Source organism: Leopardus geoffroyi, chromosome A1, assembly GCF_018350155.1.
Source record: "Leopardus geoffroyi isolate Oge1 chromosome A1, O.geoffroyi_Oge1_pat1.0, whole genome shotgun sequence".
Taxonomy (NCBI): Eukaryota; Metazoa; Chordata; class Mammalia; order Carnivora; family Felidae; genus Leopardus; species Leopardus geoffroyi.
The window spans coordinates 91,515,766-91,531,426 of record NC_059326.1 but is presented as its reverse complement, the minus strand read 5'-3'; the positions used below and the strand labels follow the sequence as shown (position 1 = coordinate 91,531,426).

At 45.7% G+C, this 15,661-nt stretch overlaps 1 protein-coding gene across 10 annotated transcripts in view; it reads right to left on the bottom strand.

Moving 5' to 3' along the window:
- COL23A1 (collagen type XXIII alpha 1 chain) overlaps positions 1-15,661 on the bottom strand; it is a 357,789-nt gene that overhangs the window by 325,436 nt on the left and 16,692 nt on the right. For all 10 annotated transcript variants that reach the window (XM_045485726.1, XM_045485687.1, XM_045485706.1 and 7 more), the window contains exon 2: positions 7,073-7,139. In XM_045485726.1, coding sequence (XP_045341682.1) covers positions 7,073-7,139 — 67 coding nt within the window. The remainder of the gene's footprint in view (positions 1-7,072; positions 7,140-15,661) is intronic.

The following is a 15,661-nucleotide window of genomic DNA, read 5'->3' as shown; positions in this document are numbered from 1 at the left end:
GAGCACAAAAGAGGGATAAGGAGAAATGAATGAAAGAAGGAACAAATATCAAGGCATAATGAACTGGGGACCAGAGACCACACTCCAGAGTATTCTAGCCAACAAATAGGCAAACAAGATCAGACACCCAAATTATCTCCTTCAACTCTGTGCAGTCTTACACAGTAGGATAACTGCCATCAAGTGACCTTTTTATACCATAAATTCCAGTCAAGTAGGATTTCACAGGTTAAAAAAAAAAAAAAAAAAAAGTCATTATTTAAAAAATTCTCTGAATAAATAATCCAAAGGGGAATCACCATTTCTTGCTTCAGAGTACCAAGAAAGGGTATATACCTGGGGGTGCCTGGGTGGTTCAGTCAGTTGAGCATCTGACTCTTGATCTCAGCTCAGGTCATGATCTCACGGTTTGTGGGATCAAGCCCCGCATCAGGCTCTGCGCTGGCAGCATGGAGCCTGCTTGGGATTCTCTCCCTCCCTCTCTCTTGCTCGCTCTCTCTCAAAATAAATAAATAGACACTGAAAAAAAAAAGGAAAGGGTGCACTTCCTCCACTAAGCTCTTTCCTACACCAACAAACAAGCAGGCCAAACACAAGGAACTTTTAGCACTTCTGTTCTGCTCTGTAACATTTGCCATAAACTAACAGTGAAACGTATAACTTACATCATGCTCTCCCATGAGGGTTTCACTCTCCTGCTCAAACTTCCAGACACTGTCACAGAGCAGTGAGCGTCTCGCTCTGATTCATCTTATCAGTGTGCATCGTTTGGAAACCACACGCGACATCTCTGGTATATGATACAAGGATACCGTGGGGCACAAAGAAGAAATGAAAGGTACTCCCACTTTTCTGCAAAGTTCCTAACAAATTTCCAGGGCAGGTGGAGCCGGGTTAGAAACCAGTGTGAAGTGTACGCAGGGGCAGAGCCCCAGGCTTTGCACTGGTCCCTCTGGTTGCCGTTAGCAGTTGACAAGAACTCACGGGCTACACGCTTCCTTTTTCTTTCCGGTTCTCTCACTCCTGTGCTCTGTCGCCAGCATTTTTCACCCACGTCCCAGAAGAACACGCCAATACAGTCTGCCAAGCCTTTGTTCTTTCCCTCCAGAATATTCCCAGCCAACCTCCAGCTTCAAATCTCCTCTCCCCATCTTTCTGGCAGCCCTGCCCGACATCAGCAAAACTCAAGAAGGCAACAGGCTGCACAGTGGGTCTGGACGGGCCTGGGGACAATGGATCTGAGTTCATGGTAACCATAAGTAACTCACTCTCAGGAAGCGAGTGCCAGGCCCTATTCTAAACAACTCACATGCATTAACTCATTCGATCCTTGCAATACTCCCGGGACATAGGTACTGTTGGAAACTTTCATTTCACAGGTGAAAAACTGAGGCACTGCTTGGATAATTACTCGGCCAAGGTCATCGAACTAGTAAGTGACAGAACTTGAACCAGGGAGTCTGGGTCCTGAGTCTGAGCACTTTATCACCGGGCCTGGCTGACTACTGGACAAGTTCAACAGAGGGAAAGGACTGCCCTTGTGTGCCTGGAGTGGAGGCAAACCTCTGGTCACATCCAGACTCTGTCTACAGTCCCCAGCTGAGGGCCACCTGGACAGGGCTTGCCAGTTGCCCCTGCAGTGGTAATCTCTTATTTACGACCGCCCAGTGAAAACCATTTTGTCTTCTTCCGGGAACAGCACCCTAATATTCCTTGTGGTAAGTACCCTTCTCCATTCTCAGACCACATGGTTCTGGCAGCGTCACCCTGCCCCCACGACTGCCTCCCCCAGGTCCAAAATGGTCACATGACCCAGAGCCAGCCCATCAAGGCATCCTATCCTCCAGGCACAGCAATTAGTTCAGGCAGAGGCATCTGCCCCAAGCCCAGCAAATCAGGGTCAATTCCGGAGCTTCTTTTAAAATTTTGGTAAAATGTATATAAATCTACAATCACTGAATGGTTCAAAGTTACACAATTCCACGGCATTTATTCACATCCACCTGAATACAGCCCGACCTCTGACCTTTCCACTTCCAGTTATATGAGCTAATAAGTTTCCTTTTCTTCATTAATGTAGGATGGTTAGAACATTAGTATTCTGATGCTTGACTCAAACAGTTAATGCAATGACCTTTTGCACCACAGTGGCCCATCCCAGGACATGTAGGATGACCAGGGGTCAGAGTGAAGATTCAGATCCAAGGCTCTCGGGCTCCAAGGTGTTGGGCACTGGCTCTGACCCAGCCCTTAGGATGACCTAGGGTCATGACTGTTCTTAGTGAAGTGGGGGCCGGGTTTTCCCTTCATCCGCCACAGGACAGGCTTGGGAATAACCCTGCCAGAGCCCTTCTTGAAATATTCTAGAATTGCTGCTCTGAGGGCACCCTCCCCAACAGACTGTGGGCTCCTGTCCTTCCAGCCCGACACCCCCAGATGCCGTAGCAGTAACTGGCTCATGACTAGCTTCAGTACAAGGCATCAGGAGGGCAGAGAACAGAGTGAGAAGGCCGTTCTCCTCCCCTCCAATGCTTCCCTGCAGGCTGGGCTGTAAGAACACAGGACAGGAGGGGTGCCTGGGTGGCTCAGTCAGTGAAGCGTCCGACTCTTGATTCCAGCTCAGGTCATGATCTCATGGTTCATGAATTCAAGCCCCACATCGGGCTCTGTGCTGACGGTGTGGAGCCTGCTTGGACTTCTCTCTCTCTCCCTCTGTCTCTGCCCCTCCCCAGCTTGTGCTCACTCTCTCGCTCCCTCTCAAAATAAATAAAACTTAAAAAACAAAAAACAAAAAAAAACGACACAGGACAGGAAACCACCTAAACATCCTTGGTGGTGACTGGCCAGGCACCTCACAGGATAGCTCAACAGATGATAAGGATGCCATTATTTAACCAAAATGATGTAGTACGTGTCCTCTGATGTGCAGACTGAGTCACCATCTCAAAGAGAAACTGTGAATCAAAGAAAGCAGTACAGGGACAATAGCCTATGGTACCCTTTGTGGAAAGAAAAACAGGAGAGGAGTTACTCACTGAAATATACATAACACTACCTCAAAACCCAGGCTGCCCCATACCATAGCCACTAGTCACATGTGGCCATTTAAACTGAGTAACAATTTTAAAATTTAATTCCTCTGTCGCACTAGCCACATTGTCAAGGGCTCCATAGCCAGTAGTGGCTGCCATTTTAGCCTAGATAACAAATCATTTCCACATCACACAAAGTTCTGCTGGGCAGCACTGCTCTAGAAGGTCAGGAAGCCTCTAGAAAGGCGACCAGGAGAACGGGGAAGGGGAATTATTCTTCATGTGTAATCTTTAGTAGTACCTGAACTTTTTTTTTTTTTTTTTAATCACATCATACATCATTTCCTACTCAAAAATAACCACTTTAGGGACACCGGGTGGCTTAGTCGGTTAAGCGTCTGACTTGGTTTATGCTCAGGTCATGATCTCACAGTTCGTGAGTTTGAGTCCCGCGTCAGTCTCTGGATTGACAGTGTGGAGCCTGCTTGGGATTCTCTTTCTCTCTCTCTCTCTCTCTCCTTCTCTCTCTGCCCCTCCCCCACTCATGCTGCCTTTGTCTCTCAAAATAAATAAATACTTAAAAAAATAACAACCACTTTTAAACTTTAAGTACATGGGTAACATAAGAAAAGCATGTTGGGTAAGTCCCCTGTGTCTGAAGCCTGGAGATCTCTGCGGAAGGAGTGCAGGAGTGTCTCTCTGGGCAGGTGAATGACAAAGAGCAGCATGGGGGAGGGGGGATCCCCAGGTAGCAGCCCCCCTTCCAGCCCCCACAGTAGGAAATTTTGACCCTCATAGCAACCTTAAGGCCCTCGGGATGATTCGCCTTCCTGTCCGCTTTCCTTTGCTAGGACTGCCCCAACAAGTCTCCACAAACTAGGTGGCTTAAAATGACAGACATTCTCCCACAGTTCTGGAGGCCAGAAGTGCAAAATCAAGGTGCCACCAGGGCCAGTTCCTTCGAGAATATTCTCCCCTGAGCACCCCTTTCCTCCAGCTCCTGGTGGCTGCAGGCAATCCTGGGCTTGTAGATGTATCCCTCTGTCCTCCAGAGAGCTCCTCTGCATGTTTCTCTGTGTCTCAAATCTCTCCCTTCTGTCACATAAGGACACTGGTCACTGGACTTAGGGCCCACCCTAAATCCTGGATGACCTCGTTTTATAGACGAGAGGAGCAAGGCTCAGGCCCCTCCCTTGTCTGAGGTCACAGGGCACAGCCCTGCCAGTCTTCTCACCACTGGGTTGGGCAAGAGGCCTGCTCCCTTCTCAGCTCCACGGCTTCCTCTTCACAATGGACAACACACGGAAGAGATGCCCCCTCCTCTGGCCTCGCTTATCTGTTTGATCAGATCTCCCAGGGTCTGACAAAGGATCACACAGTCCCCAGGCCATGAGAAGAAACGGGGGTGGGCAGTGGGCATCTGTGAATATCTCAAATCAGATGGGGACCAAAGCTGCAGAGGGCGGTTTGCGTGTCCTGACTCCAAACAGCTGCGGGGCAGATCAGAGCCCCGGAGACAGGAATCAGTGAAGGCTTCTAGTGCTAGAGAAAAAGGCTTCTGTCCTTTTTGTGACAGGGAGAATGTGCCAGCTGACAGGGGTTTGCGTTGATGAAGGTCTCCGGGCCAAAGGGCTCCAATGAGGGGCGCCTGGGTGGCTCAGTCGGTTAAGGATCTGACTTTTGGTTTCGACTTGGGTCATGATCTCACAGTTCCTGAGTTTGAGCCCCCCATCAGGCTCTGTACTGACAGTGTGGAGCCTGCTTGGGATTCTCTCTCTCTGTCTCTCCCCTGCTCATGCATTAGGGCCTGGCCATGCTGGCCACACTGACCAAGCTGAGCACACCTCCCAGGACAGCTTGATAGCAGCCCTGAGACCCTCTGACGACAGCAGTGTAGTCCTGACCACCAGCAGGGGACCCCTCCAAGAGCAGGGTAGGTCACTGCCCTCCTCTCGGCAGGACTGGGGGGGTTATGACCAGACTTTCAGTCCCCAGGGTCTTCCCTGGGACTCTCTTGGAACTTCTCTTGGTGGTTCAGAACCCTCCAAAAGGGAGGCAGGTCACAGGATCCCTCCGGGCTCATGGACTTTGACCTACCCTTTCTCTATGACCTCAAAAATGTCTACAGAGCCTACTCCAATACTGTTATCATTTTTTGATAAAGATCTTGATTGTTAATAAGTGACAGACCAAGATTTGAACCTGGTTCAGATTTATTTAGGAGCTCCATGCCCCCTCACTGCCTCCTCTACATGTCTATCTCTATTTGGGACTTTCAAACTTACAGTCAGCAATGCAGAGCAGGAAACCCATTTCAATCGCCATCCAGGTCATACACTACAGATAGAAATAGCTCAAACAAAAATTTCTCTCCAATATGTTTTTATTCCAGTCTATGGCTAGTTCAACATGTCAAAATGCTGGCTGCAACCCACGGAACTGATTTCATATCTCACAAATGCTTTGTGACCCCAGTTTATTTATTGTTTTAATGTTCATTTATTTTTGAAAGAGAGAGAGAGACAGAACATGAACGGGGGGAAGGGCAGAAAGAGAGAGGGCGACATAGAATCTGAAGCAGGCTCCAGGCTCCCAGATGTCAGCCAGAGCCCCAGTCAGGGCCCAAACCCATGAGCCATGAGATCATGACCAGAGCCGAAGTCAGACACTTAACCGACAGAACTACCCAGGCTCCCCTACCCAGGCTCCCTGTGACTCCCAATTTAAAAAATACTTACCTACATAGCTCACGTGAATTGACATGATTACAATACTTAGAAAGAGGTGGGGGGGGGGGGGAATACAAAAAAAAAAAAAAAAAAAAAAAACAAGAGGAATCACTCCTATTGTATGCATTTTTAAGATCATCCTAAAACTCAGGTGTCGATCTGAATATTTCCCCCCATTGAATCAAACATCTGACTTGATGATCTGTTAATGATGTCATTACTTGTCATGTCCTTTTTGCTATTAAAATGTTAGAGGTGCTATTAAAGACTAACTCAAGCTCCTCCCTAAGATCCTCTTCCACTGGGCCCTCGGAGACAGAATTTTTCATACCAGGAGATCCACCTTTACAGAAACCCAAGGGCATCTCCCAATATGGAGATGTTAATGTTCAATGAGCTTTGTGTCTAGGCCAGCTGAAGTGGATTGGGAAATGCCAGACAGCTTGGCTAATGGAAGGAATGACAGCAAGGACAGGGGCCCCTGGGCTCAGCTCCCGTGTTTTCCACGTTGTCCGGCACAGTGGGAAATCTAAGAAGTGTTGCGATTTTCAACTCATTCACTGGTATTACACACTGTTCTACAGGGGAGAATTCTTGCCCTGAAAATGCCAGGGCCAAGACAGCACACAGACTTCAATGATGGTCTGTGCCAAGCTCCCATGAGGACAACCGGAAGACCTGATAGGCATCAGAATTCAGCCACAAGAACTGGGAATCCACAAATCCTGGCCTTATTCACAGCCATCCTGGTTGCACCACCAAAACCCAAGATAGACATTCTTATTTGAATCATTCAGACCATCATTCCCATCTTCCCCCCTCTACCTCCACCAAAAGAAATGAAAACCAAAAAACCGACAGTCACCAGAGTACTTATTTACCCCCTCGTGTCTGAACAGAGCTGGAATCACAGTTAATACTGTGTGGATGGTCCATGCCTGTTTCTGTCTTTGAAACAGGATGGCTTTCACCTTCCCAGTACCTAAGCCTTCATCATAAGTCATTTCTTTTTTGTTTTGTTTTGTTTGTTTGTTTGTTTGTTTTCACAAGTCATTTCTAACAGTTCCTTAATTCCTACCCCAAGATCACCATCTTCATCAAACCAGGGCAGTTCACCCTGCTAGAATCTTTGACTAGTCATCTGGTCAGGGAAGACAGGAAGAAAGACGCCAGATGGTCCACGAGGTACAACAGACAGACTGAAACCCATGCAAGCTCTTGACCATGTCCTCAGCAGTTCTGAGCAGACAGGAGACAGGACACCAGGCCTCTGGGAAGTCAAGGGCCCACAAGAATCAAATATCCACTTACCTGGGGGGCAGACACACTCGGTCGGCGCTTCCCGAACCGTCCGGTGCTTGACCAGTCCCTCCAACTTCTGAATTAGGGAAGAAAAGAGAGGGGAGAAAAAAAAAAACACCAGCATGAGTTTGAGAGTGGAGAGGGATAAAAGTGGAAAAACCAGCAAAAAACGATGTATTGGAAAGATCTACGTCGGCAGTGGCATTTTCGAGAACATTTATTACAAGGTAGTTAAATGCTACAGGCAGTCTGGGTATGAGAGGAGAAACGAAAATAAACATGCAACAATTATTTGGGAGTCCCTGAAAAGAAGGTGGCAGGTTTCTGCTTTGTTACATTTTTAAATACAAATCCAAAAAAGCCAAAGTGACCATGCAGTCAGCATGCAGATGGGAAGGCAGAGGAGAGGGAGGCCGGGCAGGCCACACCAAAACTGGCCCTTCTAGCCCTTGGTCCACAGATCAGGCCCCGACCCAGGAAGACCCAGGCCCAGGTTCCCTCCCTGCAGCCCCACCCGCCAGCCCACTGGCCTCAGACCCCAGGCCCAGGCCTAATCCACCCTGATGACATCTTCCTTTCTTCTTACCAGCAGGGATCCTTGGCCTAGAAAATTTGGCTCAGCACAGTCTAACAAGAACATCTACGCATGCCCAGTCCTGTGCTAGATTTGGGTGAAGGGGAAAGAATTACCCCAGAAATAGGGTCAAACATCACAGCTCCGCTATGATGGTTTAACCGTAACCTCAGAGATCCTGATTATTGTCCCTGCCTTGCACTGAGGGGACAAGCTTAGAAAAAAAAAAAGAAGAAATTAGTCCCAAAGCCCAAATCTAGGTTTAGGAAGGTGAAATGACTGGCTCATAATCCCAAAACTAGCCAAGACTTGAGTCCCAACAAGAATAAATAAAGCATTAGCCTTTCTCTAGGAAGCAAACAAAAATCTCCCTAAAGGTAAAACAAAGCAAATCCTAAACAGGTTGAGTGACAAAATGCGATACCACCGCTAAACCTGAAATGTTTGGTTTTTTAGGTTCAAACCTAAAAATGTAATCTTTCTCAATAAAAATAAATAAATAAATAAATAAAAATTTAAAAGCCCTTGAAAACGGTACAGCAAGCAAATACAACTTATTTTTTTAAATATTTATTTACTTTTGGGAGAGCGCAAGGGAGGGGCAGAGAGGGGGGACAGAGGATCTGAACCAGGCTCTGCACTGACTAGCTGTCTGCAGCAAGCCTGATGTGGGGCTTGAACTCATGAACCTGAAGATCATATCTTGAGCCAAAGTTGGACGCTCCACCGACTGAACCACCCAGGAACCCCAAAACTGGGTTTGTTTGTTTTTTTTACTTTTTATTTTAAAGTAATCTCGGTACCCAACGTGGGGCTCATTCATAACCCCAAGATCAAAAGTCCTGTGCCCTACCAACTGAGCCAGCTGGGCACCCCAAACGTATTTTTTAAATATGTATTTATTTTTTGAGAGAGAAAGAGACAGAGCGCGAGCGGGGGAAGGGCAGAGAGAGAGGGAGACACAAAATCGGAAGCAGGCTCCAGGCTCTGAGCTGTCAGCACGGAGACCCATGTGGGGCCCGAACCCACAGACGGGAGATCATGACCTGAGGTGAAGTCAAATGCTCAACCAACTGAGCCACCCAGGCACCCTCCCAAAACTGTTATCTCTAAACAACTGCTTTCCAGGAGATAAGAATGACATCCCTAGTTTTGAGCCCCTGACCCACCAAGCCTGGAATTTTCAAAGGAGATGCGACTCCAGCCAAGTCCTGTCTGCCTCTGGCTGGAGCAGCCCAGGATCAGGAGCCCTACAAACCTCCCCCACCCCTCAGCCCACCAGCACCGCCCCGCCCCGCCGGGCGGGCCGTGTTGCCCTGAGCTACTACTGCTTGCAGCCGCAAGGCAAGGACCATCCACTGTCACTGAACCAGAACTCAGAAGCCGCCTGCAGATGCGGATACTGGCGTGCGAGGGACCTCATAACTCACTGCCCCCCCCCACCCCCCACCCGCGCACCACATCGTACTTGCGGATACTATTACAGATTTCAAATTTTACATGGAAAAAGAATCCAGCCTTCTCGTTTAAGCCAGTCAATTTGTGTGAGACCCTCTCATCTGTTTTTATCATTGCTAGACAGGCTAGAAGCCATACTAATTTCCTTTTTTTAAACAAAAGCATTTAAAGCTAAACGCCAATTCGTTTTAACAACCCGCGATCACATCTGGGCGGCTCTCCTGAAAGGGAGGGAGGCTTTATCAAATACTGATAGGAAACACAATGACTTCTGAACTGCTCTTATCGTAAAATAAAAAACTAAACAGGAAACTATTGGGGGGGGGGGGCGCTTTACTGTTAATGCTAGTAGGTGGGGTCATAAAATACTGGGATTGAGTTTTTGTTTGATCACTTATCCTAACTCCTTTTATGCCCGTTTTCTCTGGATTATACAGTGAATCTGCAGTTTTACCGGCTACCCTCTAGCTTACCGCGCCCCGCCCCCCACAGCCACTCCAGGCCCCGAACTTTCTGTGGGTTTGAAATGCCACTATTAGGAACACAAAGTGAAATGTTTGAATTAGAAACCCAATACCACAATCTTTATTTCCCTGGTTTTTTTTTTTTTTTTTCGTTCTGCATTCAAGAAAATATTGCTTTGTGTCCAGGTTTGTAAAAAAAAAAAAACAAAAACAAAAAGATTTAAAAGCCACAACTTTTTTACATTCAATTATCTGGCAGCACCTCTAGCATCTGCAAACAATATGGTCCTGGTTTTACATATGCAAACAAGTCCTGACTCCTAAAGTAAATAAAGGATGAGTTTCTGAGAAAAAAGTCCCTGAGACTTTGGGAGCCGTTCCCTCCAAGAGTAAGGAGGAGGAGAACTTGAAGTTGCCTGGTGGGGGGGATGGGAGGGGGGTATCGAGCATTGTGGAGAAAATTACTCCAGGAAAATCATGGTTCTCAGAAAAGCATTACACAGTTAGATGATAAATTCATTAATGACGTGTGGGAGCACTAGTCTGGGCCACTTGGCCAGATGTTTGATCATAGCCTCCAACGGTCGCATTTTGATGAAATGTAAGTTAACATACAAAAAAAGGACAGAATGATTTATTTCTGTAAAATGATATAAATAAAGCCACAGAGACATTCCTATCCTTTTGGACAGAGGATTCCTGCTCTAGGGGATATATCTTGAGAAAATAAAAATCAGCAGGAGCAAAGAATGATACCCATGAAGTTGCACCCCAAAACAGTGGGAGTGGTTTAGAGAAGGGTGGCGAAGCCCCTGATAAAACTGCCCTATTTCGTTTAGTATCATTATGAACACTATGTGGCAAAAAGGGGGAGAAATGTTTATGAGACCATCAATAAAAGGTCTACATCTGTACGAAAATTCAGGCACTGGGTGACAGCAGCTACCAAAATATGAACCCCCTTGGGTGTACAGAGTATGGTGATTTACTTCTTTTAGAAGCCCCTCCTGTGGGGGCGCCTGGGTGGCTCAGTCAGTTAAGCATCCAACTTCAGCTCAGGTCATGATCTCCAGGCTTGTGAGTTTGAGCCCCGCATGAGGCTATTTGGTGACAACTTTGGATCCTCTTTCTCTCTCTCTCCCCCCTCACGCTCTCTCTCTCAAAAACAAATGGAGGAGGGGCGCCTGGGTGGCTCAGTCGGTTAAGCGTCGGACTTCAGCTCAGGTCACCATCTCGCGGTCCGTGAGTTCGAGCCCCGCGTCGGGCTCTGGTCTGATGGCTCAGAGCCTGGAGCCTGCTTCCAATTCTGTGTCTCCCTCTCTCTCTGCCCCTACCCCATTCATGTTCTGTCTCTCTCTGTCTCAAAAATAAATAAACGTTAAAAAAAAATTAAAAAACAAATGGAGGAGATGGTATATTTGAAAGTTGTTAAGAAAATAGATCCTAAAAGTTCTCATCACAAAGAAAAAACACTTTTTTTTTGTAACTATATGAGATGATGGATGTTTACCAAAGTTATGGTGGTAATCATTTCACAAACCATGTAAGTTAAGAGTCATTGTGCTATATAACCTTAAGCTTATACTATATTATATATACACCGTATATCAATTATATCTCAATAAAATTATATCTCAATGAAAAAAAAATGGAGGAGGAGAAGCAGGAGAAGAAGAAGAAGAAATCCTTCCTGTGTTCTAATACCATTTTTTTAGTTAAAAAAAAAAAAAATTCTGGAAGTAGAGGAAGAACCAAAATGAAGCCCTACGGCATCCCCGCAGAGGACAATTTGTGAATGACAGGTGATTCCATCCTCCCTGGGACACGAACTCCCAGGACGCAACAGAGGACCCTCTCTGTGCAGGGCACAAATCCTCTGCCCTCCTCCCGCCCCCACAGGGAAGAGCCCCTGCGTGCATTCTCACTACCACCATCAACCCAAGAGGGCAGCATTTTCTGGCCTCTGACATTCTTTTTTTTTTTTTTCATGCCTTGGCATGATGATGAGGAAGATAACAAATAGCGAGCATTATTACTGAGGACACTGATTACTTGATGGGGGCCAGGCACTGTGCCCACAACTGTTATCCCGTCTATAACCGTATATTGGCGGGTATCCCTGCCAATACCCGCCATGAGGCTGGGACTATTATTACACCCATTTACAGATGAGAAAACTGAGACCACAGAAGGCAATGTAAGCGCCAGGATGGGACCTCAATCCTGGTAGCAACCAGCTCCAATCACAAAGCAAGACAACCTCTGCTTACAAGCAATGTTCATAACTAACAACAAACAAACAGTTGCTACCCACAGTCAGGCCTTACAAAACTAAAAGGACAGAAATCAGATCTGGGGTTGCCAAAGGTTGGAGAGCGAGGAAGGAAGTACAATGAGGAGATTGTCGGGTAACGGGACTGTTCTGTAAGGCACTGAGGTGCTGGACACATGACTCTACACATTTGTCAAAACCTTTAAGACTGTACGTCACAAAGAGTGAACTTTAATGGATGCAATTAAAAAAAAAATCAACCAGGATGTCAGAGAATCCCTGGATGAAATGTGGGCTGTGACAAGTGAATCCAACTATGTTAAAACTGTGTGACAGCAGCACTTGGGTGGCTCAGTCGGTTAAGTGTCTGACTCTTGATTTTGGTTCAGGTCATCATCTCGCGGTTTGTGAGTTTGAGCTCCGTGTCAGGGTCTGAACTGACATGCAGGGCCTGCTTGGGATTCTCTCTCTCTCTGCCCCTCCCCTGCTTGTGCTCACACTCCCTCCCTCTCTCTCTCTCTCTCTCTCTCAAAAATAAACTAACTTAAAAAAAGCTGTATGACATAACTCACTGAAAGTGTTAGGAAAAAACATGTAGCTGACCTACATGCAAAATAGCATCTTGATCAAGAACTATAAGGCTGGACACAAAAGGAACTGTCTGGAAATGCTGTACTCCAGTAGGTAAAGTTGGTTCTCACAGGGGTACAGGTTAGCAATTTTGAAACTACTTTAGAGACATTAGCAACAAACAAGTGAGTAAATAAACTATTGGTAATGAGAACTGGGCTTCTCATTGTCCAAAAGAGAAGTTATAAATACACAAAGTGGGAAAGACAGAATGAACCATCTTGTGCTGAATTAATCAGAGACATCACTATGAGGTCCCATCTAATGCCTACAGGAAGATACATACAGAAATATTCATAGGTATGTGTACAGAGGGGAGCGAATATTCACACATATATACTATAGATGTCTGCAGAGAAAACCTATAATCAATGACACCCTGGAAACATCAAGCACACCCAACACCCAAATCTTGGTTTCTAAATACCATTCTCTAAGAAAAGGAACCAGGGCTCATTGGAGATATGGCTGATTCTAGGCCCAGGGCAGGAAATACACAAGATGAACCTGGAGTGCCTTGTAGTGTGGCAGAAAGAAAGGAGGTCCTTTTTGAAAAAAGGAAGGGAGGGAAGAGTATGTCAAAGAAACACAAAACCTACCCAAAAAGGCTCAAAATGGCCAAAGCTGGAATAATTTTGGCAATAAGATAAAAATAATGCAGTATTGGATTATAACCCAAAGAATAAGTTAGAAACCCATAAGTTATATACTGATACAAATGACTGAATAAATAGGTGGGGAGAAGAGACAACTCTTCCCTACAGAAGAATGCCCAATAATATATGTAGATACTGCCCTCTCCGAGATGTGGAGCTAAGTTCCACCCTCCTTGAGTGAGGGTTAGACTTCCTCACTTCCTAAAGGCAGAGAAAGGAAGATAGTGACTTTATAATGTAAAATCTGGCAGACACAACTTTAATCAAGGGATCAAGGTTAATGGCACCAGTGATAGGTCATGTGACATCATGGACCCGACATGATGCCAGGACAATGGCAATCTACCTTGATGCTGTTCTTCCCAAGCCCGCATAACCTACTTTAATCATAAGAGTGGCCCAAACTGAAGACCATTCGACAAAATACCTGACCAATATGTCCAAAAATTGTCAAGGTCATGAAAAACATGGAAAGACTGAGAAAATGCTATAGGTCAGGAAGACATAACAATGAAATGCAATGTGGTGCCTTGGATGGGATTCTGGAGTAGGAATGGGACATTAGAGGAAAAACTAGGGTGATCTAAAAAAACAGTCTGTCAAAATTCACTTTTTAAAGATGGGTAAAAAATAAATCACAAAGTCACTTAAGACCAACTAAGATACAGCTTTGTTATTTTCAATATCACATGTATTTTTTAAATTGAGGTAAAATTCACATCACATAAAATTAAGTGAACAACTTTACTTTTTTTTTTTTAGTTTATTTATTTATTTTGAAAGGGGGCATTAGGAGGCGAGGGTGAGAGAGAGAAGGCGGGGGGAGAGAGAGAGAGAATCCTAAGCAGGCTCTGCACTGTCAGCACAGAGCCAGATTTGGGGCTCGAACCTACAAACCGCCAAGATCATGATCTGAGCCGAAACCAAGAATCAGATGCTTAACTGACTGAGCCACCTGAGCACCCCCCTTTACCTATTTTTAAATCAGGTTGTCTTTTTGTTGCCGAGCTGTAAGAGTTCTTTATATTTTCTGGATACTACATCCTTAACAGATATATGATTTCCCAAATATTTTCTCATATGCCAGATCTATTATTGATCAAAATTCTAATCATCTCCAACCAAGGTATAATATGGGTATATTAAAAGCATCTTAAAAATTGGAGGTGGTGAAGCAGGCAGCTGGGTGGCTTGGTCGGTTGAGTGTCCAACTTTGGCTCAGGTCATGATCTCACCTTTCATGGGTTCGAGCCCTGCATCAGGCTCTGGGCTGACAGCTCGGAGCCTGGAGCCTGCTTTGGATTCTGTGTCTCCCTCTCTCTCTCTACCCCTCACTAGCTCATGCTCTGTCTCTCTCTCTCTCTCTTTGTCTGAAAAATATATAAACATTAGAAATTTTTTAAAAAATCATAGGTGGTGGGAATGGACTCATGGCTTCATGCTGGTCCTCATAGAGGTCTTTGTTGAAATCTTGCTAGATTAACAGTGGGATATTGTTACTAAGGAATTCGACCTGGTCCTTTTTAGTTAATAGTAATTGTATTAGTTTGCAATTGCCGTGTAACAAATTGTCACAAAATCCGTGGCTTAAAACAATACACATTTACTATGCTTTCTGTGGTCAAAGGTCTGAACACAGACAAGTTTGCTTCTCTGCTCATGGTCTCTTGAGGCTGAAATCAATGCATCAGCTGGGTGTTTCTTTCTAGACCTCTGGATCCCCTTTAAAACTCATGTGGTTCCTTGTGGTCTGCAAGCCCCATTCTCTTGCTGGCTGCTGGCCAGGGGCCACTCTCAGCATCTAGAGGCCACTCAGAGTTCCTTGACATGTGCCCCCTCCACACATGCTCTCATGCTTCAGATCCCTCTGACTTCAGGAAGGACCCAGTCCCTTCTAAGGCCTCACCTGCTTATGTCAGGCCCACCAAAGATAAGATTTGTAATGAACTCAGCCAACTCATTGGCAACTCAAAGGAGTGATACCATCATAATCACCGGGGAGGGAATTATACAAAGTGTGTACAACAAGGGGTGGGAATCCTGAGGGCTGTCCTAGAACTCTGCCTGCTACAGTAAGTTATCACAGTTAATTTCTTACTTTGGGCAAATGTGTTACAGTTATGTACATATGTAACTACATTTTTCATTTTTTCAAAAAATTTTTATTAATGTTTATTCTTTTTGAGAGAGACAATGTGAGCAGGGGAGAGACAGAGAGAGAGAAAGACACAGAATCCGAATCAGGCTCTAAGCTCTGAGCTATCAGCACAGAGTCAGACGCAGGGCTCAAACCCATGAACCATAAGATCATGACCTGAGCCAAAGTCGGATGCTTAACCGACTGAGCCACCCAGGCGCCCCTATATTTTTCTTTTATTATGTTTATTTATTTTTGAGAGAGAGAGAGAGAGAGAGAGAGCAAGCTCACAAGCAGGAGCTAGGCAGAAAGAGGGAGACAGAAGATCTGAAGCAGGCTGCATGCTGACCCTGGAGAGCCGGAAATGGGGATCGAACTCACAACCCAAGTCCAAGTCAGATGCTCAA